Source organism: Leptodactylus fuscus, chromosome 2, assembly GCF_031893055.1.
Source record: "Leptodactylus fuscus isolate aLepFus1 chromosome 2, aLepFus1.hap2, whole genome shotgun sequence".
Lineage (NCBI taxonomy): Eukaryota > Metazoa > Chordata > Amphibia > Anura > Leptodactylidae > Leptodactylus > Leptodactylus fuscus.
In genome coordinates, this window is record NC_134266.1 from 259,777,098 (window position 1) to 259,803,429 (window position 26,332).

General features: G+C 43.4%; 1 protein-coding gene across 2 annotated transcripts in view; it reads right to left on the reverse strand.

The window, feature by feature from the left end:
- Positions 1-26,332, reverse strand: part of CNTN5 (contactin 5) — a 1,103,706-nt gene that overhangs the window by 236,235 nt on the left and 841,139 nt on the right. For both annotated transcript variants that reach the window (XM_075266105.1, XM_075266104.1), the window contains one exon: positions 10,950-11,086. In XM_075266105.1, the coding sequence (XP_075122206.1) occupies positions 10,950-11,086 (137 nt within the window). The remainder of the gene's footprint in view (positions 1-10,949; positions 11,087-26,332) is intronic.

Here is a 26,332-nt window from a genome sequence, read left to right on the forward strand (position 1 = left end):
TCCAGCTCGTAGCTGGGGTCAATTTAACAGCGGAGGAGGGTGGTGTTTCAGCCCTCCTCCCAGGAATGTTGTGTGGGGAGACAAGTCAGGCCACCACATTTTGCGACCCGGTCCACGCCTCAACTACATTCAACCACTGTGCCCAAATTGAAAGGTAGCGTCCCTGTCCGCATGCACTTGTCCATTCGTAACTGGTCACATGGAACTTTAGGGCTAAGCGCTGAATTTAGGGACCGCCTCATGTTTGGGGGAAAGTGCTGGTGTGGACGGCACAGTGCGGTGGCGCAGTAGACACTCTGCCCAAAAAGGGCAGAGTGTCCCCCAGCCGGGATTCCAACATCTCCTGGGCCAGATTTCTTGAGATGAGGCCGTTGAAGCCTTGGGCATGTGGGTGGGTTGCGCTGTACTTTAGCATGAAATGAAAGGCTTGGGAGATGGGGAGTTGCTGGGAAGAGGCGCATGATGGCGCGGGCAAAAGGAGAAATGGCAGGAAAAGGTGAGGATAAGGGTGAACTCCCCAAAGTGTCAGAGGCAGATGTGGAGGTGTCCTGGCTCCTGGTCTGGACTGCAGCGCCAGCCCTGTCAACAGTGGAAGAGGCAGTGGCCGCCAGGCCAAACGACAATTATCCTGCACTTGCTCTCACCCACTGAGCCCAGGGCTTGCCTTCCAAATGATGGCACCCGCAAGAGGTGGTGAGATTCCTCTCCGCAGATCTCCAAACCATCTTGGACTTGCAAATTGCACTAAATTTGTCATGTAACTGACATGTATATGATGAGTCTATCCATTGTCTGTTCATTTTGGTGAAAGTCAGCCTGTCAGCTGACAGACAGCTGTGCTTGTCAGTGATGATGTCACCGGCTGCTTGTACCCCCAGTTTTTGCTGCTTAGCTTGCCTCCACATCCACACTGCTTTTGCCCCTACACATCACCCCTATCCATGCCTGTGCCTCTAGCCATAAGTCTGCCACCCATGGAAACTCATGGTGCAGAAAGTGAGGGAGCTGACTCTGAGGAACCCTTGGGTTTTGTAGCTGGTACTCCATCAAAGGTCTCTGCTGCTCACACACCCTGCTGAACATACGGTATCTAGGGTTAGAGCGTGTGGTGACCTCGCACAACAGTAGGTGCTTCAGGCAGATGTAGGCCTTGCTGGAGTGTATTGCGGCTAGCTCCAGGTACTGTAGACTTGGGAAAGTGGGTGTCCAAGTGCCGCACTTTCACCCTTAGCTCAGCTAATTTGGGGTATGTTTTTAAAAATCATTGCACCACTACATTGAACATGTGGGCCAGGCATGGAACGTGTTGGAGGCTGGCAAGCTCCAGAGCCCTCCAACAAGCTAAAAAACCTGGCCCCAGGGGCAGCGGGGATAAACAAATTGCCATCTCATCCAGGATGGCATCCCTGACCTCAGAGGCAGTGTGCTGTCCGTCTCCCAAGCTGATGAGCTTCAGCCCAGCCTGCTGACGTCTCCCCACACCAGTGTTGCAGCGTTTTCAGCTCGTAGCTGGGGTAAATCTAACAGCGGAGGAGGAGGAGGGTGGTGTTTCAGCCCTCCTCCCAGGAATGTTTTGTGGGGAAACAAGTCAGGAAAATTCTTGAAACGGGAGAGTTTTGCATCTTTGCCCTTGCTGCCTATGGACATCCCTTTGCCTCTAGCCACCATTTTCCCTGCTTTGCTTGCCTCCAAATCCACACTGCTTTTGCCCCTAGACATCACCCCAGTCCATGCCTTAGCTTGTACCCCCAGTTTTTCCTGCTTAGCTTGCCTCCACATCCACACTGCTTTTGCCCCTAGACATCACCCCAGTCCATGCCTTAGCTTGTACCCCCAGTTTTTCCTGCTTAGCTTGCCTCCACATCCACACTGCTTTTGCCCCTAGACATCACCCCAGTCCATGCCTTAGCTTGTACCCCCAGTTTTTCCTGCTTAGCTTGCCTCCACATCCACACTGCTTTTGCCCCTAGACATCATCCCTATCCATGCCTCTTCCCCTAGCCATAACTCTGCCACCCCTGGAAACTCATGGTGCAGAAACTTTGGTTGCTGACTTTGAGGAACCCTTGGGTTTTGTAGATGGAACTCCATCAAAGGTCTGTGCAGCTCACACACCCTGCTCAAGATATGGTATTGTAGGGTTTCAGCGTGTGTGAATGACGGACAACAGCCTGTGTTTGGACAGATGTAGGCCTTGCTAGAGTGTTTTTAGGCTAGCAGCGACTCCTGTGCACTTGCAAAAGTGGGCGCACAAGCGCCGCATTTTCAACAGTAGCTTCGGTACATTTGGGTATGTTTTTAAAAAACTTTGCACCACTAGGTTAGACGTGGGCCAAACATGGAACGTGTTGGAGGCTGGCAAGCTCCAGAGCCGCTACCAGGTTCCAGCCATTATCACAGGCGTAAAAATGCCAGGCCCCAGGTGTAGCAGGGAAAAAAAAATGCCATCTCAGCCAGGATGGCATCCCTGACCTCGGAGGCACTGTGCTGTCTGTCCCCCAAGCTGATGAGCTTCAGCACCGCCTGCTGACGTCTCCCCACACCAGTGTTTTAGCGTTTGCCGCTAGTAGCTGTGGTGGAGGTTGCAGCGTCGTAGGGTTTCAGTCTACTCCTGCCATGAATTTTGGCCTGGGAGAGGAGATAGGCCACCCCAGTTTGCACCCGGGGAACAGACTCCACCACATTCACCCTGCCTGTCATTAAAGATAAGCACTGCAGCATCCCTGACCACAGGCGCTTGTCCAAGTGTCGGTGGTCAAGTGGACCTTGCAGCAAAGCGCGGAACTAAGGGCCCACCTGATGTTGAGTGACACGTGCTGGTGCAAGGCGGGGACGCCACACCGGGAGAAGTTGAGACGGCTAGGGACGGCATAGTGAGGTGCCACAGTTGCCATCAGGTCCGGGAAGGCGGGAGTTTCAACAAGCCGGAACGCCAACCTCTCCTGGGCCAGCAGTTTAGCGATGTTGGCGTTCTAGGCTTGCGTGGGTGGGTGGTTAGCGGTGTATTTCTGCTGGCGCTCCAATGTCTGAGAGATGGTGGGTTGTTGTAAAGAAGCGCCTGATGGTGCCTTTGATGGTGCAGGAGAAGGAGATAAGACAGAAACAGGGGAGGATGAGGGAGAAGTCAACAAAGTGGCGGAGGCAGATGAAGTGATGTCCTGGCTCGTCCTCTGGAGTGCATCGCCAGCACTGTGAGCAGAGGCAGTGGCATGAACGGCGGGCGACGTTTGTCCTGCCGTTGCTGCCTGCCACTGATTCCATTGCTTGGATTCCAAATGACGGTGCATTGAAGTGGTGGACAGGTTGCTCTTCTCAGGGCCCCTACTCGATTTCGAGAGGCAAATTGTGTAGATGACACTATATCTGTCCTCGGCGCATTCCTTGAAAAAACTCTACACCTTCAAGAAACGTGCCCTCGATGGGGGAGTTTTTCTGGGCTGGGTACAAAAGGGAACATCTTCGGACATTCCGGGTCTGGCCTGGCTTCGGCAAAGCAGCTGACCTCTGCCTCTGGACATGTCTCTGCCTCTAGCTACCCTTTTTGGTGCTGCACCTGCCTCAACATCCACACTACTTTCCCAGCTTGACATCTGCCTTGTCCAGGTGGGGTCGGTGTCCTCGTCGTCCACCACCTCCTCTTCCAACTCCTGTCTCGCCTCCTCCTCCTGCACAATGCGCATGTCAACTGGCTGCCCTGACAGCAACTGCGTCTCATCGTCGTCGATGAGGGTGGGTTGCTGGTCATCCGCCACCAAATCGACCGGAGATGGAATGGAGGAGACTCTAGTGTTTGAGCATCTGGACACAGATACTCGTCTGTTAGGTCCGTGGAATCGCGAAATGGAGGGGCAGGTTGCGGTACAGTCAAAGGAAGGGAGAACAGCTCTGGGGAGCAGGGACAGTTGGGGTTATTGTTCTGAGAAGATTGGGAATTTTGGGTGGAAGGAGGACAAGACTGTTGGGTAAGAGGAGGTAGAGGCTGACTGGCTGGTGGACAATGTGCTTTAAGCGTTATCCGACAGCCATTGCAAGACCTGTTCCTGGTTCTCGGGCCTACTAATCTTTGTACCATTCAGCCTAGTTAATGTGGAACTTTTGTGCAAAGCGCAGAACTTAGGGCCCGCCTGATGTTAAGGGACACACGCTGGTACAAGGCTCAACTCACCCTAAGTGCCAAAAACACTGCTGGTGCAAGGCTCTACTCATGCCAAGGGCCTCAATCTCTGCTGGTAGCTCAGCTTAAGGTCATGTAACTTTGTTTGGAAGGGCTCATGTTAAGGGCTAGAAAAGTGAATTTTGGAAGGTCTTACCACATCACACACACACACACACACACACACACACACACACACACACACACACACACACACACACACACTCAAAATGACAGTTAAGGGTGAGGGCTTTTGGAATTCCCATTGCCTATTCCATTTGTGGTTGTCATGGGGAACGTGATTTAAAGGGGTGGTTGTTACTGTTTGTTGAGCTTAAATTGGGGTTTGTGTCCATCCATTTGGGGAGTAAAGAAGGTTTCCAGGTATTTTCCCACTTTGATAGAGGTTTTTTTGAATGTGGAAAGTGTGTAGTTGTTAGGCAGTGATGTTGGGGTAATAGAGGGTCTTTGGTGTGTTAGATGCCCCCAGACATGCTTCCCCTGCTGTCCCAGTGTCATTCCAGAGGTGTTGGCATCATTTCCTGGGGTGTCATAGTGGACTTGGTGACCCTCCAGACACGGATTTGGGTTTCCCCCTTAACGAGTATCTGTTCCCCATAGACTATAATGGGGTTCGAAACCCGTTCGAACACACGAACATTGAGCGGCTGTTCGAATCGAATTTCGAACCTCGAACATTTTAGTGTTCGCTCATCTCTAATAAATATCAATAGTCCCGGACAATCAAACCATAAATTCCCTGTAACTTGACATGTGTGACATATACAAGAATTTTTCTGATTGCTCTTCCTTTTAAATAGGCGATCTTTTGCCGAGCCTGGAGATAAATCAGAAAACTTCAATGAAGCCCCCAGAGTATAACTTCATCAGTCAGCGAAACACCGTGGAGACCCGGGCCCGGCAGATTACTTGTACTAGTCATTATAGCTTACTGTATATATCTTCTACAGAATAATAAATATATGTAACTGATAGCAGCGAGGCAGACGCACATAGAAAATATAGGGAATTTGTTGTGTTATATTATTTAATTTCTATACTTAAATTTATATATATCTATATCTATCTATATCTATATATATATATATATATATATATATATATATATATTATATAATCTAAGGTATATATATATATATATATATATATATATATATATATATATATATATATGTATAACGTATATACTCGAGTATAGGCCGAATTTTTCAGCACAGTTTTTGTGCTGAAATAGCCTCCCTCAGCTTATACTCGAGTCAAGCAAACAAAATATATATTTTTTTATTTTTTTGGGAGGGGGGGGTCTATGACCAGCCGCAATAGTAATGTATAGAATCTCCCATAAAATAGTGAAAAAAAGGAGCTTTAAAAAAATATATATAATAAAAAAATAAAGTAAATCAAAGTTCTAAATAACTCAATCCTAAATACCCTATATTCAGCCAGGTTGAATTCCAAGTGGGGGGAAAAAACAAACAGTCCTCAAGCTCAGGGAAGGGGCAGACAGACAACCAAAACACCCCCTCCCCTTCCCCAGCACCTACTGCACCCAAGAACTCCGACCATTTTTTTGAAATTTTCCAGCAGCTGCTGCATTTCCCCCCCTCGGCTTATACTCGAGTCAATAAGTTTTCCCGTTTTTTTGTGGTAAAATTAGGGGCCTCGGCTTATATTCGGGTCGGCTTATACTCGAGTATATACGGTACATATATATATATATATATATATATATATATATATATATATATATATATATATATAATACTGTGATACTGCAGAAAAGATGGATGTCAAATATATATCCGCCTACACATGATGTGACATAAGATATATGTTCCTGTATCTGTCAACAAGCTCCTAAAGTGCAAAGTTGCTAATGCACACACCTATACACTTACAGTCCTATGAAAAAGTTTGGGCACCCCTATTAATCTTAATCATTTTTAGTTCTAAATATTTTGGTGTTTGCAGCGGCCATTTCAGTTTGATATATCTAATAACTGATGGACACAGTAATATTTCAGGATTGAAATGAGGTTTATTGTACTAACAGAAAATGTGCAATATGCATTAAACCAAAATTTGACCGGTGCAAAAGTATGGGCACCTCAACAGAAAAGTGACATTAATATTTAGTAGATCCTCCTTTTGCAAAGATAACAGCCTCTAGTCGCTTCCTGTAGCTTTTAATCAGTTCCTGGATCCTGGATAAAGGTATTTTGGACAAACAATTCAAGTTCAGTTAAGTTAGATGGTCGCCGAGCATGGACAGCCCGCTTCAAATCATCCCACAGATGTTCAATGATATTCAGGTCTGGGGACTGGGATGGCCATTCCAGAACATTGTAATTGTTCCTCGGCATGAATGCCTGAGGATTTGGAGCGGTGTTTTGGATCATTGTCTTGCTGAAATATCCATCCCCGGCGTAACTTCAACTTCGTCACTGATTCTTGAACATTATTCTCAAGAATCTGCTGATACTGAGTGGAATCCATGCGACTCTCAACTTTAACAAGATTCCCGATGCGGGCATTGGCCACACAGCCCCAAAGCATGATGGAACCTCCACCAAATTTTACAGTGAGTAGCAAGTGTTTTTCTTGGAATGCTGTTTCTTTTTGGACGCCATGCATAACGCCTTTTTTTATAACCAAGCAACTCAATCTTTGTTTCCAAAATGAAGTTGGCTTGTCCAAATGTGCTTTTTCATACCTCAGGCAACTCTATTTGTGGCGTACGTGCAGAAACGGCTTCTTTCTCATCACTCTCCCATACAGCTTCTCCTTGTGTAAAGTGCGCTGTATTGTTGACCGATGCACAGTGACACCATCTGCAGCAAGATGATGCTGCAGCTCTTTGGAGGTGTCTGTGGATTGTCTTTGACTGTTCTCACCATTCTTCTTCTCTGCCTTTCTGATATTTTTCTTGGCCTGCCACTTCTGGGCTTAACAAGAACTGTCCCTGTGGTCTTCCATTTCCTTACTATGTTCCTCACAGTGGAAACTGACAGGTTAAATCTCTGAGACAACGTTTTGTATCCTTCCCCTGAACAACTATGTTGAACAATCTTTGTTTTCAGATCATTTGAGAGCGGGCTGTCCATGTTCGGCGACCATCAAACTTAACTGAACTTGAATTGTTTTGTAGAAAGAAATGGTCCAAAATACCTTTATCCAGGATCCAGGAACTGATTAAAAGCTACAGGAAGCGACTAGAGGCAAAAGGAGGATGTACTAAATATTAATGTCACTTTTCTGTTGAGGTGCCCATACTTTTGCACCGGTCAAATTTTGGTTTAATGCATATTGCACATTTTCTGTTAGTACAATAAACCTCATTTCAATCCTGAAATATTACTGTGTCCATCAGTTATTAGATATATCAAACTGAAATGGCTGTTGCAAACACCAAAATATTTAGAACTAAAAATGATTAAGATTAATAGGGGTGCCCAAACTTTTTCATAGGACTGTATAAGCTGTTCATTGTAGGGGGATGAATAACCCCCCGTTTGCCTATAGGGCATCCCCAGCGTAAGTCTGAGCACACACACAACCACACACTACAAAGATGAACAAATGCTATGGGACAGATGAAGTCCCGCAATCCCCACACTATTCCCACAACGTGTTTCCCTCCTATATAGGTAAATGATAGGGGATCATCAGGAGGATTGTTAAATAAAAGAGCACAGAAAATCCTGATGAAATAAACTAAAGAGGGGGCAACATGGTGGCTCAGTGGTTAGCACTGATTCCTTGCAGCACTGGAGACCTGAGTTCGAATCCCGCTAGGAACAACATCTGCAAGGAGTTTGTATGTTCTTCCCGTGTTTGCGTGGATTTCCTCCTATTCTACAAAGACATACGGATAGGAAAAAATGTACATTGTGATCCCCATATGGGGCTCCCAATCTACATAAAAAAACAATCAAAGAAATAAACTAAAGAAACAAAACTGCAGTGACCCGGTGGTTCCCCAGTGGTGGATGCCGATCCTTAGGATGAATCATGGGGTGGACATTCTAAGAGGAGAACAAATGAACAGCAGAGGGCGCTATAAGTATGAAGTAGTATAAATGATTCCGGATGAAAATGTGTGATATGTCTTATTTTAATTTATCTATGGGATACAAACAGCTTGGGGCCACACGGTGGCTCAGTGGTTAGCACTGCAGCCTTGCAGCGCTGGAGTCTTGGTGTTCAAATCCCACCAAGGGCAAAAAACCTGCAAGGAGTTTGTAAGTTCTCCCCGTGTTTACATGGATTTGCATCCCATATTCCAAAAAGACATACTGAAAGGGAAAAAAAAAAAAAAAAGTACATTGTGAGCTCTATGTGGGCTCACAATCTACATTTAAAGGAAAAAACAAAAAAAAAAACAAAAAAAACAAACAGCTTTCAAATAGAGCAGTATTCACCTTACTGCCGTTCCCATGCTGATGCTTCCTCAGTCCACCATCGGTCTATGTACCAAGGGTGGCTTGTGACACACATTTGGTACCATAAAGGGCCATGCACCACGTGTTCCACAATATCATCCCTCTAAGCCAATGCTATGAATTTCTCTCATCTTGTCATGTATTTTAATGCTTTTGTGCGCCTAAAATTAAAAAAATCAACTTTGGAAATAATCTTCATTAGAAAGTTCCTACTGTTTGGCATCTACAGCTCAGATTTTACAGACAACAACCCCGCCGTCGTATGGCCGTCTATCTCTACTCTACTATATGGTAATGTATCCCATGTCTGTATGTTGGGTACAGATAGAAGAGAGTAACCACAGGATCGGACAACATAGCGGGTTGATTTTTTTGTTGTTGTTGTAAGTTACCAGCAAGACATGTAGGTCTGTATAGGGAATAAAGTCAGGTAATGGTAAATTATTCATGGAGACTACTCGCAACGTAAGCTTCGTGTTTTTATACTCCACAACCTTGAAACTGCAACACCAAGAAGAAGTCTTCGACTTATGGAAATCACAGGATGGCTAGACATGGTAGTGTTAGGCAAATGATAAAAAAATGGAAACAAAATATTCCAAACATATGGATTTATTTCACGAGCAGAGATCCCCGCACGTATACGGCATGGCATGCTATCAATGAGGTTATAGATGGTTGTCTGAGGAATGTTATGCTACTTGGGGGTGCAAATCATCAAGATTGACCACTGACGGCTTCCATTACAATTGTCAATCAATGACATTCCAGATGTGGGAAGAGTATGCAAATATGTTTCCCAGGAAGCAAACAGGGAAACAGTGCCTCTGTATGCTGCCCTCTATGGGAAGCTCCCTTGAACATCATGCCCGACTTTCCAACAAGCCTTTATTGCAATGATGCAGGATTTTGCCAAGTCAGTATCATCCCAACTGTGGACGGCGCCATTTCGATCTGATTGGATCTCATCAGCACAGCCTAGGGACAACTGACTTTGCATAGTCTTCCCATAATCCCCCACAGTATTCTCCATAATTTCCATAATTCCCCACAGTGGAGCGAAAAGGGCTTTGTAAGACTCCACACACCTACATGGTGGTCTCTCCCTAAGGAGTGACAATATCCCCATAATCTGGTCTAGAAGTCTTTCACCTCTGCCAAATTAGTTGTCCCTAGGCTGTGCTGATGAGATCCAATGAGATCTAAACAGCACCTTCCACAGTTTGGATGATACTGACTTGGCAAAATCCCGCATCATTGCAATAAAGGCTTGTTGAAAAGTTGGGCATGATGTTCAAGGGAGCTTCCCATAGAGGGCAGCATACAGAGGCAGTGTTTCCCTGTTTGCTTCCTGGGAAACATATTTGCATTTAAAGGGTCAGACATTGACCTATAGGATCATTACCATACAACAGATGGCACGGATTTCTGTTTCTTTGAAGTTGATTTTCCTCAATGATTTTTAACAATATACATATTTTCTCTGAAAATAATCTACGAAATTGAATTATTTCCCTGAATATTTAATAGATGTATTTACCGTATATACTCGAGTATAAGCCGACCCGAATATAAGCCGAGGCCCCTAATTTACCACAAAAAACTGGGAAAACTTATTGACTCGAGTATAAGCCGAGGGGGGGGGGGGGGAATGCAGCAGCTACTGGAAAATTTCAAAAATTAAAATGGTCGGAGTTTTTGGGTGCAGTAGTTGCTGGGGAAGGGGAGGGGGTGTTTTGGTTGTCTGTCTGCCCCTTCCCTGAGCCTAAGGACTGTTTTTTTTCCCCCCACTTGGAATTCAGCCTGGCTGACTATAGGGGATCTGCAGTGCTCCTATTAACCCCTTCCCGACGGAACAGGAGAACTGCAGATCCCCTATATTCAGTAGACACAGGGATACCTAATGTGTATGTGTGTCACAGTCATTTTCTACTTTTATATGTATTCTAGGGAAAGGAGGGATTTACAACTTTTATTTACTTTATTATTTTATTAGATTTTTTTTTTAAAGCTTCTTTTTTTTCCCTATTTTTTGGGAGATTCTATACATTACTATTGCGGCTGGTTATAGACCCCCTCCCCCCAAAAAAAAATAAATAAAAAATTTGGCTTATACTCGAGTATATACGGTAATAAGTCTCATCTCTTGCACATCTTGCATTCTTCTCCGGTTGCATGTTCAGGTACAAGGGCATATTTTGCTCTTTCGACTTCTTACCATGAAATTTCATCCCAGTACAGGAATTACGTCGCTGCTTGAAACATAAATGTCTTCTTGTCTATTGTAGCAAAAAAAGTTTCCAGAAATGTAATTAATTGAGCAATGTGTGTACCTGGGGTAGCAGGGGGAGGCCATTCTTCAGCCAGCGATATATGGGCCGAGGCTTGCCAGATGCCTTACATTCCCAGCGGAGTTGATCTCCACTGTCTAGCTGGGTGTCATTAATCTTCTCCATCCATTGTGGCTGAGCTAAAGCAAAGGAAAAATAGATATATAAATAACTAAAAAACACATTGTAGTTTCCATATAAATGATTGAACTGGAATACGTAAACAGGTGACAAGCAATAAGAAATATAATATAGCGAGAAATGACATTGTAGGAAATATTTCACAAGGACATTTGTAGTGGAAATGCCGGATGTTACAGTAAGGAAAGCTCATAGAATAGTATATGTAACTGTACTGGGAGTCTGTGATGTGTATGTGTAATATAGAGGAGATAGATAGATAGATAGATAGATAGATAGATAGATAGATAGATAGATAGATAGATAGATAGGAGACAGATAGATAGATAGATAGATGATAGATAGATAGATAGATAGATAGATAGATAGATAGGAGACAGATAGAAGGATAGATGGACAGATAGATAGAGATAGATAGATAGATAGATAGATAGATAGATAGATAGATAGATAGATAGAGATAGATAGATAGATAGAAGATAGATAGATAGATAGATAGATAGATAGATAGATAGAAGATAGATAGATAGATAGATAGATAGATAGAAGATAGATAGGAGATAGATAGATAGATAGATAGATAATTAGATAGATAGGAGATAGATAGATAGATAGATAGGAGATACATAGATAGATAGATAGATAGATAGATAGATAGATGATAGATAGATAGATAGATAGATAGATAGATAGGAGATAGATAGATAGATAGATAGATAGGAGATAGATAGATAGATAGATAGATAGATAGATAGATAGATAGAAAGATAGATAGATAGATAGATAGATAGATAGATAGATAGATAGATAGATAGGAGATAGATAGATAGATAGATAGATAGATAGATAGAAAGATAGATAGATAGATAGATAGATAGATAGATAGATAGATAGATAGGAGATAGATAGATAGATAGATAGATAGATAGATAGATAGATAAATAGATAGATAGATAGATAGATAGATAGGAGATAGATAGATAGATAATTAGATAGATAGGAGATAGATAGATAGATAGATAGATAGATAGGAGATACATAGATAGATAGATAGATAGATAGATAGATAGATAGATAGATAGGAGATAGATAGATAGATAGATAGGAGATAGATAGATAGATAGATAGATAGATAGATAGATAGATAGATGATAGATAGGAGAAAGATAGATAGATAATTAGATAGATAGGAGATAGATAATTAGATAGATAGATAGATATGAGATAGATAGATAGATAGATAGATAGATAGATAGATAGATAGGAGATAGATAGATAGGAGATACATAAATAGATAGATAGATAGATAGATAGATAATTAGATAGATAGGAGATAGATAGATAGGAGATACATAGATAGATAGATAGATAGATAGATAGATAGATAATTAGATAGATAGGAGATAGATAGATAATTAGATAGATAGATAGATAGGAGATAGATAGATAGATAGATAGATAGATAGATAAGTAGATAGATAGATAGATATGAGATACATAGATAGATATAGATAGATAGATAGATAGATAGATAGATAGATAGATAGGAGATAGAGAGATAGATAGATAGATAGATAGATAGATAGATAGATAGATAGATAGATAGAAGATAGATAGGAGATAGATAATTAGATAGATAGGAGATAGATAGATAGATAGATAGATAAATAGATAGGAGATAGATAGATAGATAGATAGATAGATAGAAGATAGATAGGAGATAGATAGATAGATAATTAGATAGATAGGAGATAGATAGATAGATAGGAGATACATAGATAGATAGATAGATAGATAGATAGAAGATAGATAGATAGATAGATAGATAGATAGATAGGAGATAGATAGATAATTAGATAGATAGATAGATAGATAGATAATTAGATAGATAGATAGATAGATAGATAATTAGATAGATAGGAGATAGATAGATAGATAATTAGATAGATAGGAGATAGATAGATAGGAGATACATAGATAGATAGATAGATAGATAGATAGATAGATAGATAGATAATTAGATAGATAGGAGATAGATAGATAATTAGATAGATAGATAGATAGATAGATAGGAGATAGATAGATAGATAGATAGATAGATAAGTAGATAGATAGATAGATAGATATGAGATACATAGATAGATATAGATAGATAGATAGATAGATAGATAGGAGATAGATAGAGAGATAGATAGATAGATAGATAGAAGATAGATAGGAGATAGATAATTAGATAGATAGGAGATAGATAGATAATTAGATAGATAGATAGATAAATAGATAGGAGATAGATAGATAGATAGATAGATAGAAGATAGATAGGAGATAGATAGATAGATAATTAGATAGATAGGAGATAGATAGATAGGAGATACATAGATAGATAGATAGATAGATAGATAGATAGATAGATAGATAGGAGATAGATAGATAGATAGATAGATAGGAGATAGATAGATAATTAGATAGATAGATAGATAGATAATTAGATAGATAGATAGATAGATAGATAGATAGGAGTAGATAGATAGATAGATAGATAGATAATTAGATAGATAGGAGATAGATAGATAGATAGATAGATAGGAGATAGATAGATAGATAGATAGATAGGAGATAGATAGATAGATAGATAGATAGATAGATAGATAATTAGATAGATAGGAGATAGATAGATAGGAGATACATAGATACATAGATAGATAGATAGATAGATAGATAGATAGATGATAGATAGATAGATAGATAGATAGGAGATAGATAGATAGATAGATAGGAGATAGATAGATAGATAGATAGATAGATAGATAGATAGATAGGAGATACATAGATAGATAGATAGATAGATAGATAGATAGATAGATAGACAGATAGATAGATAATTAGATAGATAGATAGATAGATAGATAATTAGATAGATAGATAGATAGATAGGAGATAGATAGATAGATAGATAGATAGATAGATAGATAGGAGATACATAGATAGATAGATAGATAGATAGATAGATAGATAATTAGATAGATAGGAGATAGATAGATAGGAGATACATAGATACATAGATAGATAGATAGATAGATAGATAGATAGATAGGAGATAGATAGATAGATAGATAGATAGATAGATAGATAGATAGGAGATACATAGATAGATAGATAGATAGATAGATAGACAGATAGATAGATAATTAGATAGATAGATAGATAGATAGATAGATAGATAGATGCAAAAATTACAACAGCGTTTTGTAGACCACACCAAGGTCAATACAGATAGTTCCTACAATACTCTGCAGCTCTCTATTCTATACACATACATGTATTACTATTAGTTACTATAGTTACTATTAGGATTATTTTATCAGAATAGAGGACACTCTTAGATCCTACTTCACATTCACATCCATCCAAGGTTATTTCAGTTAAAATAGAGCGTGGCTCTAAATACTGTTTGCCCAGTGTTCACACTGTAGACCTATTCTGGGTGTAGGAGACGTATATTTTAGTGTTTAGTGTAGGATTCCATGTGTATGAGGTCGCTTTGTTGTTGCAGATGGATTTTTACTAGCTTGATCAGTCATGTATATAGGTAGAAACTCAAATTGCTATACACAAATTGTATGGTAGTAAATGTATGTGTGTATATAATGATATAGTTATATGTGTACTGTCATCTCTGTGTATATAGGTCGGGGTATTGTGAGCAGAAAACAGTTGTAATTCTTGTATTTGTATTACTACCATAGCAGCTTGTACCTGTTCACATTGGGATATGCTGTCTAAATTTGGTGTTTTGTATAAATAAATAGAAGATAATGTTACAGATGGATACGTGTATACAGGGATGTGTGATACTGAAATAGATACAATAACATTAGAAAACTATTATATTAGTGTCTATCAATCAAGATCCATAGATATACACACATAGCAATACTACTGTCTCCTATCTATCTATCTATCTATCTATCTATCTATCCTTCTATATCATATCTATCTATCTATCTATCTATCTATCTATCTCATATCTATCTATCTATCCATCTATCTATTTCCTATCTATCTATCTATCTATCTATCTATCTATCTATCTATCTATTTATCCTTCTATCTCCTATCTATCTATCTATCTAACTATCTATCTATCTATCTATCCATCTCCTATCTATCTATCTATCTATCTATCTATCTATCTATCTATCTATCTATCCTTCTATATCATATCTATCTATCTATCTATCTATCTATCTATCTATCCTTCTATATCATATCTATCTATCTATCTATCTATCTATCTATCTCATATCTATCTATCTATCTATCTATCTATCCATCTATCTATTTCCTACCTATCTATCTATCTATCTATCTATCTATCCTTCTATCTCCTATCTATCTATCTATCTATCTATCCTTCTATCTCCTATCTATCTATCTATCTATCTATCTATCTATCCATCTCCTATCTATCTATCTATCTATCTATCTATCTATCTATCCTTCTATATCATATCTATCTATCTATCTATCTATCTATCCTTCTATATCATATCTATCTATCTATCTATCTATCTATCTCATATCTATCTATCTATCCATCTATCTATTTCCTATCTATCTATCTATCTATCTATCTATCTATCTATCTATCTATCTATTTATCCTTCTATCTCCTATCTATCTATCTATCTATCTATCTATCTCCTATCTATCTATCTATCTATCTATCTATCTATCTATCCTTCTATATCATATCTATCTATCTATCTATCTATCTATCTATCTATCTATCTATCCTTCTATATCATATCTATCTATCTATCTATCTATCTATCTATCTATCTATCTATCTATCTATCCTTCTATCTCATATCTATCTATCTATCTATCTATCTATCCATCTATCTATTTCCTATCTATCTATCTATCTATCTATCTATCTATCTATCTATCTATCTATCCTTCTATCTCCTATCTATCTATCTATCTATCTATCTATCTATCTATCTATCTATCCTTCTATCTCCTATCTATCTATCTATCTATCTATCTATCTATCTATCTATCTATCTATCCATCCATCCATCCATCCATCCATCCATCCATCCATCCATAGATATACACACATATCAGTAGTAATGTTTTCAACACATAAACTTCAGAGCTGGCTACAGAAGACAATAAATAGAAATAAGTATTTCAGATCCGTAAAGAAATATGTGGCAAGCTCTTAGGATTTATTCTTGAGGAGACCCTGGCATGGTGTCCTTCACTCACCTACATGACCCCCTGGTTATTTGCAGTCCATCACCTGCTCCAGATGCGCTGCCATGCATTTATCATACAGAGCCATAAAGGAGTCACTTTCTAAATCCCTGGCCAAGCCTGGCTTTTGTTTTATGTTCACAGTCTTACAAGATCTACAAGGAGCTTTATTCCGCAGAGTGTTGTACTTCATTTAAAGGTCTTGTGAAGAAGGATGAGGTTGTGGTTACATTATATCCTTTGGTATTTAAATGTATGGTTAGTTAAGAAAATCCCACTGCTAAGTGCTGCCACATTGTAACAAAATGTATCGGAGATCTTTTAGGGGTCCTCGTGTCCATTCTATGGAGTTTGTCAGTCTACTGCAGTGGTAGAGTCTTCTGGCAGGGACAGAAAATGGAGGAAAAACTAACACATGGTAAGCGAAGGAGAGAAAAAACTCCAAAAAAATCTACCCAATATGGGGCCTGGAGGGTCCAGTTGGGTCCAGGTCATGTGGAGCCAACAGCCAAATAACTATAGCGGGAAATACTGCAAACCATAAACACAGCCCAGAAGGGAAAACCGGAACAGCGAGCGAGGAAACGGGAAAGCGCTGGTTAATTTTTTATTTTACACTATATCTGGCCCTTGCCCCATTTTTCATACTCTGGGATGACCCTATTAATCCAGAGTATATAGAAAAATTAACCCTTTCTGAACCGCTGAACCGAGCCATTACTAACCAGTCAGCCGCCATAGCTAGTTGGAATGCCCTATGACTTTAAGCAAAACTAAATTTTTGAATTTTTTTTTAGTTTTCTTTCAACATTTTATATCATTTCTTACATCCTATTAATATTATAAATGTGAAAGTTTGTGAGTTTGGATGTTTGTGGGTTTGTGTGTTCGGATGTTTGTTAGTCAATCACGCAAAACCCGCTCGACCGATTTGGCTGAAATTTTCCAAAAACATAGTTAATACACTCCATTGCGCAATAGGCTACTTTTCGTCACAATAGCGCACATACGTTTTTCCCAGGACCCCCACAAACCCAAACTCACACCACCATCTCTGCAATCTCACACACTTTGGACCATAGCAAGCCCCAAAATTCATATTGCCCTCTGCAGCCTCGCCCCTAACCCCACACAATCACATATACATATACTTTACCACTTTGTCCCTCACCTTAACGATACTCCAGGAGGCGCTCTTTAACGCTCTGGAGCAGCCATGTTTGCCGACCCCCACCGCTATGACAATCCGCGACACCGCCCACCCATGTCAATACCCCTAGGCGGTCTAATAAATGCAAAAAAAAAAGTTTGAAAAAAGTAAAAAAATATTAAAAACAAACAAAAAAAGGATTAAAAATTCAAATCACCCCCCTTTCCCTAGAACACATATAAAAGTAGTTAAAAACTGTGAAACACATACATGTTAGGTATCCCCGCGTCCAAAATTGCCCGCTCTACAAAGCTATACAAATATTTTTCCTGTTCGGTAAACGCCGTAGCGGGAAAAATGGTCAAAATGCCAAACCGCCGTTTTTTCACTGTTTTGATTCTGATAAAAATTTGAATAAAAAGTGATCAAAGCAATAACATTTCCTAAAAATGGTAGAACTACAAAGTACACCCGGTCCCGCAAAAAAAGACGCTCTATACATCCCCGTACACGCACGTATAAAAAAGTTACGGCTGTCGGAATATGGCGACTTTTCAAAAAAAAATTTTTTAACAGTTTTGGATTTGTTTTTAAGGGGTCAAAATGTAACTAAAACCATATAAATTTGGTATCCCCGGAATCGTAACGAAACACAGAATACAGGGGACATGTCATTTTGGTTGCACAGTGAAAGCCGTAAAACCAAAGCCCGTAAGAGAGTCGCAGAAATGCATTTTTTCTTGAAATCCACCCCATTCTGATTTTTTCCCTGCTTCCCAGTACATTATATAGAATAATTAATGGCGGCATCATGAAGAAAAATTTGTCCCGCAAAAATTAAGACCTCATATGGCTCTGGGAGCAGAGAAATAAAAAAAGTTATGGGGTTTAGAAGGAGGGGAGTCAAAAACGAAAATCAAAAAATGCCATCGACGGGAAAGGGTTAACTTCAAATACTTCTGTCCCAAAGTCACTATGTAAAGTTTCTCACAACACCGTATATATAGCAGCTCAAATACAAAGTAACTGCAACACAAAAGTCTCACGTATTCTCTGAATTACAGCAAAAACAAGATACAAACCCTGTTTCAGGGTTATACACATTTTCGGGTTTTCTCGTGCTCTTAAGGGTTATAACTTCGTTTGGCTTATTCAATTAATTTTTAATTCGTTTTGTTTTTTGTTTTAGTGATAAATAGGGATTTATTCTTATGTTATCCATGTGAAAGTTTATATGTTTGTTACTCAATCACGCAAACATGACTGAACGGATTTTGGCTGAAATTTGGCCCATAGATAGATAATAGAGATGAGCGAACAGTGTTCTATCGAACTCATGTTCGATCGGATATTAGGCTGTTCGGCATGTTCGAATCGAATCGAACACCGCGTGGTAAAGTGCGCCATTACTCGATTCCCCTCCCACCTTCCCTGGCGCCTTTTTTGCTCCAATAACAGCGCAGGGTAGGTGGGACAGGAACTACGACACCGGTGACGTTGAAAAAAGTAGGCAAAACCCATTGGCTGCCGAAAACATGTGACCTCTAATTTAAAAGAACAGCGCCGCCCAGCTTCGCGTCATTCTGAGCTTGCAATTCACCGAGGACGGAGGTTTCCGTCCAGTTAGCTAGGGCTTAGATTCTGGGTAGGCAGGGACAGGCTAGGATAGGAAGGAGAAGACAACCACAACAGCTCTTGTAAGAGCTAAATTCCAGGGAGAAGCTTGTCAGTGTAACGTGTACCGTATACCCGATATATACCCCCGATACCCGTTCCAACGGTGTGCCCCCCCACCTTCACCCCAGAAATACCCTGCAAGTCCCCTAGCAATAGAATTGGGGCTATATACACCCACTATTTTTGCTACTGCCATATAGTGCCATTGTCTGACTGGGAATTCAAAGAATATATTGGGCTTACATATAACTTCAATTCCAGGGAGAAGCTTGTCAGTGTAACGTGGCACTGACGGGCTCAATCGCCGCAACCCAGCTTTCCCCGGATCCTGAATGGAATACACTGATAGTGTATTCCCGTATACCCCATATATACACCCCAAATCCCCGTTCCAACGGTGTGCCCCCCCACCTTCACCTCAGAAATACCCTGCAAGTCCCCTAGCAATAGAATTGGGGCTATATACACCCACTATTTTTGCTACTGGTATATAGTGCCATTGTCTGACTGGGAATTCAAAGAATATATTGGGGTTACGTGCACCCACAATTTTTGCTACTGGTATATAGTGCCATTGTCTGACTGGGAATTCAAAGAATATATGGGGGTTACGTGCACCCACAATTTTTGCTACTGCTATACAGTGCCATTGTCTCACTGGGAATTCAAAGAATATATTGGGGTTACGTGCACCCACAATTTTTGCTACTGGTATATAGTGCCAATTTCTAACTGGGAATTCAAAATGCGCAAGGCTCCCAGAAAGGGACGTGGACGAGGCCGTGGGCGAGGTCGGGGGAATGGTTCTGGGGAGCAAGGTAGCAGTGAAGCCACAGGGCGTCCCGTGCCTACTCCTGTGGGGCAGCAAGCATTGCGCCACTCCACAGTGCCAGGGTTGCTTGCCACATTAACTAAACTGCAGGGTACAAACCTTAGTAGGCCAGAGAACCAGGAACAGGTCTTGCAATGGCTGTCAGAGAACGCTTACAGCACATTGTCCAGCAGCCAGTCAGACTCTGCCTCCTCTCCTCCTATTACCCAATAGTCTTGTCCTCCTTCCTCCCAAAATTCCCAAGCTTCACAGAACAATAACCCCAACTGTCCCTGCTCCCCAGAGCTGTTCTCCGCTCCTTTCATTGTCCCTCAACCTGCCTCTCCACGTCACGATTCCACGAACCTAACAGAGGAGCATCTGTGTCCAGATGCTCAAACACTAGAGTCTCCTCCATCTCCGTTCGATTTGGTGGTGGATGACCAGCAACCCACCCTCATCGACGATGATGTGACGCAGTTGCCGTCAGGGCATCCAGTTGACCGGCGCATTGTGCGGGAGGAGGAGATGAGACAGGAGTTGGAAGAGGAAGTGGTGGATGATGAGGACACTGACCCGACCTGGACAGGGGGGATGTCAAGCGGGGAAAGTAGTGTGGATGTTGAGGCAGGTGCAGCACCAAAAAGGGTAGCTAGAGGCAGAGGCAGAGGTCAGCAGCTTAGGCCACACCCGGAATCTCCCAAGATGTTCCAGTTCGTACCCAGCCCCGAAAAACTCCCACCTCGAGGGCACGTTTCTCGAAGGTGTGGAGTTTTTTCAAGGAATGCGCCGAGGACAGATATAGTGTTGTCTGCACAATTTGCCTCTCGAAATTGATTAGGGGCTCTGAGAAGAGCAACCTGTCCACCACTTCAATGCGCCGTCATTTGGAATCCAAGCACTGGAATCAGTGGCAGGCAGCAACGGCAGGACAAAGGCCGCCTGCCGTTCATGCCACTGCCACTGCCTCTGCCACTGCCTCTGCCTCTGCCACTGCTGACTGTGCTGGTGATGCACTCCAGAGGACGAGCCAGGACACCACTTCATCTGCCTCCGCCACTTTGTTGACTTCTCCCTCATCCTCCCCTGTTCCTGTCTTATCTCCTTCTCCTGCACCATCAAAGGCACCATCAGGCGCTTCTTTACAACAACCCACCATCTCTCAGACATTGGTGCGGCGGCAGAAATACACTGCTAACCACCCACACGCGCAAGCCTTGAACGCCAACATCGCTAAACTGCTGGCCCAGGAGATGTTGGCGTTCCGGCTTGTTGAAACTCCCGCCTTCCTGGACCTGATGGCAACTGCGGCACCTCGCTTTGCCGTCCCTAGCCGTCACTACTTCTCCCGGTGTGCCGTCCCCGCCTTGCACCAGCACGTGTCACTCAACATCAGGCGGGCCCTTAGTTCCGCGCTTTGCACAAAGGTCCACTTGACCACCGACGCGTGGACAAGTGCATGCGGACAGGGACGCTACATTTCACTGACGGCACACTGGGTGAATGTAGTTGAGGCTGGGACTGCTTCCCAAACTGGCCCGGTGTACCTCGTCTCCCCGCCTAACATTCCTGGCAGGGACACGAGAAGAACACCCCCCTCCTCCTCCTCCTCCTCCGCCACCGCCTCCTCCTCCGCCACCGCCTCCTCCTCCGCTGTTAGATTGACCCCAGCTACGAGTTGGAAACGTTGCAGCACTGGCGTTGGTAGACGTCAGCAGGCTGTGCTGAAGCTGATCAGCTTGGGGGACAGACAGCACACTGCCTCCGAGGTGAGGGATGCCCTCCTCGATGAGACGGCAATATGGTTTGAGCCGCTGCACCTGGGCCCAGGCATGGTCGTTTGTGATAACGGCCGGAACCTGGTAGCAGCTCTGGAGCTTGCCGGACTCCAACATGTTCCATGCCTGGCCCACGTCTTCAACCTAGTGGTGCAACGTTTCCTAAAGAGCTACCCCAATGTTCCAGAGCTACTGGTGAAAGTGCGGTGCATGTGCGCCCACTTTCGCAAGTCGACAGTAGCCGCTGCTAGCTTAAAATATCTCCAGCAACGCCTGCATGTGCCACAACACCGGCTTTTGTGCGACGTCCCCACACGCTGGAACTCAACGTTTCAGATGTTGAATAGAGTGGTTGAGCAGCAGAGACCTTTGATGGAATACCAGCTACAAAACCCTAGGGTGCCACAAAGTCAGCTGCCTCAGTTTCACATCCATGAGTGGCCATGGATGAGAGACCTTTGTGACATCCTACGGGTCTTTGAGGAGTCCACAAGGAGGGTGAGCTCTGAGGATGCGATGGTGAGCCTTACAATCCCGCTCTTGTGTGTTCTGAGAGAATCCCTGATTGACATCAGGGATAACTCAGATCACACAGAGGAGTTAGGGATAGCATCCGATCCGTCACAGCTGGAGAGTAGGTCCACACATCTGTCCGCTTCACTGCGTTTAATGGAGGAGGAGGAGGAGGAGGAGGAGGAAGAAGAGTTGTCCGATGATGTGATGGTGATACAGGAGGCTTCCGGGCAACTTCGAATCGTCCCATTGTTGCAGCGCGGATGGGTAGACATGGAGGATGAGGAGGAAATGGAGATTGACCTTTCCGGTGGGGCCAGAGGAGTCATGCCAACTAACACTGTGGCAGACATGGCTGAGTTCATGTTGGGGTGCTTTACAACCGACAAGCGTATTGTCAAAATCATGGAGGACAACCAGTACTGGATCTTTGCTATCCTTGACCCCCGGTATAAAAACAACATCTTGTCTTTTATTCCGGTAGAGGGGAGGGCCAATCGCATCAATGCTTGCCACAGGCAATTGGTGCAGAATATGATGGAGATGTTTCCAGCATGTGACGTTGGCGGCAGGGAGGGCAGTTCCTCCAGTAGGCAACCAAGTTCTCACCGGTCCACACAAACGAGGGGCACACTGTCTAAGGTCTGGGACACCTTGATGGCACCCCCTCTCCAAAGTGCTGCCACGGAGGGTCCTAGTGTCACCAGGCGTGAGAAGTATAGGCGCATGTTGCGGGAATACCTTTCCGACCACAGCCCTGTCCTCTCCGACCCCTCTGCGCCCTACACGTATTGGGTGTCGAAGTTGGACCTGTGGCTTGAACTTGCCCTATATGCCTTGGAGGTGCTGTCCTGTCCTGCCACCAGCGTCCTATCTGAGAGGGTGTTCAGTGCAGCCGGTGGCATCATCACTGACAAGCGCACCCGTCTGTCAGCTGAGAGTGCCGACCGGCTCACTTTGATAAAAATGAACCACCACTGGATAGAGCCTTCATTTTTGTGCCCACCTGTGTAAAGCACCCCAACATGAAACTCCATGTCTGTACTCAACCTCTCCAATTCCTCCGCATCCTCATACTCATCCACCATAAGCGTTGCACAATTCTGCTAATACTAGGCTCCCTCCATCCTGATTTCCCCCAACTCTGCTGGTTAGAGGCTCCCTCCACCCTGATTTCCACCAACTCTGCTGGTTAGAGGCTCCCTCCACCCTGCTTTCCCACAACTCTGCTGGTTAGAGGCTCCCTCCACCCTGCTTTCCCACAACTCTGCTGGTTAGAGGCTCCCTCCACCCTGCTTTCCCACAACTCTGCTGGTTAGAGGCTCCCTCCACCCTGATTTCCACCAACTCTGCTGGTTAGAGGCTCCCTCCACCCTGCTTTCCCACAACTCTGCTGGTTAGAGGCTCCCTCCACCCTGATTTCCACCAACTCTGCTGGTTAGAGGCTCCCTCCACCATGAATTGGTCCAAACTGGGCTGTTTAGAGGCTCCCTCCACCATGAATTGGTCCAAACTGGGGTTTTTAGAGGCTCCCTCCACCATGAATTGGTCCAAACTGGGCTGGTTAGAGGCTCCCTCCACCATGAATTTGCCCAAACTGGGCTGTTTAGAGGCTCCCTCCACCATGAATTTGCCCAAACTGGGCTGTTTAGAGGCTCTCTCCACCACGAATTGGTCCAAACTGGGGTTTTTAGAGGCTCCCTCCACCATGAATTGGTCCAAACTGGGCTGTTTAGAGGCTCCCTCCACCATGAATTGGTCCAAACTGGGGTTTTTAGAGGCTCCCTCCACTATGAATTGGTCCAAACTGGGCTGGTTAGAGGCTCCCTCCACCATGAATTTGCCCAAACTGGGCTGTTTAGAGGCTCCCTCCACCATGAATTTGCCAAAACTGGGGTTTTTAGAGGCTCCCTCCACCATGAATTGGTCCAAACTGGGGTTTTTAGAGGCTCCCTCCACCATGAATTGGTCCAAACTGGGCTGTTTAGAGGCTCCCTCCACCATGAATTGGTCCAAACTGGGCTGGTTAGAGGCTCCCTCCACCATGAATTTGCCCAAACTGGGCTGTTTAGAGGCTCCCTCCACCATGAATTTGCCCAAACTGGGCTGTTTAGAGGCTCCCTCCACCATGAATTTGCCAAAACTGGGGTTTTTAGAGGCTCCCTCCACCATGAATTGGTCCAAACTGGGGTTTTTAGAGGCTCCCTCCACCATGAATTGGTCCAAACTGGGCTGTTTAGAGGCTCCCTCCACCATGAATTGGTCCAAACTGGGCTGTTTAGAGGCTCCCTCCACCATGAATTTGCCCAAACTGGGCTGTTTAGAGGCTCCCTCCACCATGAATTTGCCCAAACTGGGCTGTTTAGAGGCTCCCTCCACCATGAATTGGTCCAAACTGGGGTTTTTAGAGGCTCCCTCCACCATGAATTGGTCCAAACTGGGGTTTTTAGAGGCTCCCTCCACCATGAATTGGTCCAAACTGGGGTTTTTAGAGGCTCCCTCCACCATGAATTTGCCCAAACTGGGCTGTTTAGAGGCTCCCTCCACCATGAATTTGCCCAAACTGGGCTGTTTAGAGGCTCCCTCCACCATGAATTTGCCCAAACTGGGCTGTTTAGAGGCTCCCTCCACCATGAATTAGTCCAAACTGGGGTTTTTAGAGGCTCCCTCCACCATGAATTGGTCCAAACTGGGGGTTTTTAGAGGCTCCCTCCACCATGAATTTGCCCAAACTGGGCTGTTTAGAGGCTCCCTCCATCATGAATTGGTCCAAACTGGGGTTTTTAGAGGCTCCCTCCACCATGAATTGGTCCAAACTGGGGTTTTTAGAGGCTCCCTCCACCATGAATTGGTCCAAACTGGGGTTTTTAGAGGCTCCCTCCACCATGAATTTGCCCAAACTCTGCTGGTTAGAGGCTCAATCCACCCTGATTTTCAAAATAAATGTTGGTGCCAACCTCAACGTACTACAAGGGCCAAATTCACTGCTGGTGACAAGCTCTCCTCACTGCAAGTGCCAAATACACATGTTTCAAGGTGTTTTCCTACTGTCAGAGAGGTGGTATTGAGTGTGTAAAGTGTGTAGTTGTTAGGCTGTGATGTTGGGGTAATAGAGGGTCTTTGGTGTGTTAGATGCCCCCAGACATGCTTCCCCTGCTGTCCCAGTGTCATTCCAGAGGTGTTGGCATCATTTCCTGGGGTGTCATAGTGGACTTGGTGACCCTCCAGACACGGATTTGGGTTTCCCCCTTAACGAGTATCTGTTCCCCATAGACTATAATGGGGTTCGAAACCCGTTCGAACACACGAACATTGAGCGGCTGTTCGAATCGAATTTCGAACCTCGAACATTTTAGTGTTCGCTCATTTCTAATAGATAAGAACCCCAATTAAAATATAGGCTACTTTTTATCTGGTAAATGACATCACTACATGACTGTTGAGCACAAATTTACACACACACTACGTTTGAGGACCTTTGATGACATCACAGGCCTTTCAACCGTCCCATAGGATCACGCTATGTGGTGGGCGGAGCTACATGATAATTTGGGGGCGGAGATAATCAGGAGGGAGATGGATACTGTGAAAGTTGAAGATGATGGAGTCTCATAGAAGATCAGGAGACTACAGAACATTCAGGCTGTGTCTGGACAAGAGGAGTATATCAGCTGTAGAGTTTCAGTAAGTAGAATGGGGAATCTGTTGTTCTGCCTCGGAGACCTGTTGTACATTTCAGCAACATCCCTTCAGCCATGTCTAACACAGAAGTTGCTCAGACACTCTCACACAACACAAGCCTGGATTCTAATTCAGCAGATGTAGCAGAGCTGAGGCAGCACTAGCAGTTTGTGTGCCTAACAGAGTGGCATGTGGTCTTTGGTCTGTGCTGGGGGGGGGGGGCAAACTTGGTCAAATTTCACCAGCGGCCATTCAGCCATGTCTAACACAGAATTGCCCGATGTAGCCGAGCTGAGGCAGGTTGCTCTGCTCTCCATACAGATGTGCATACAGCTGGGGCTGCTGCGTATATATGCACAGATGTAGCAGA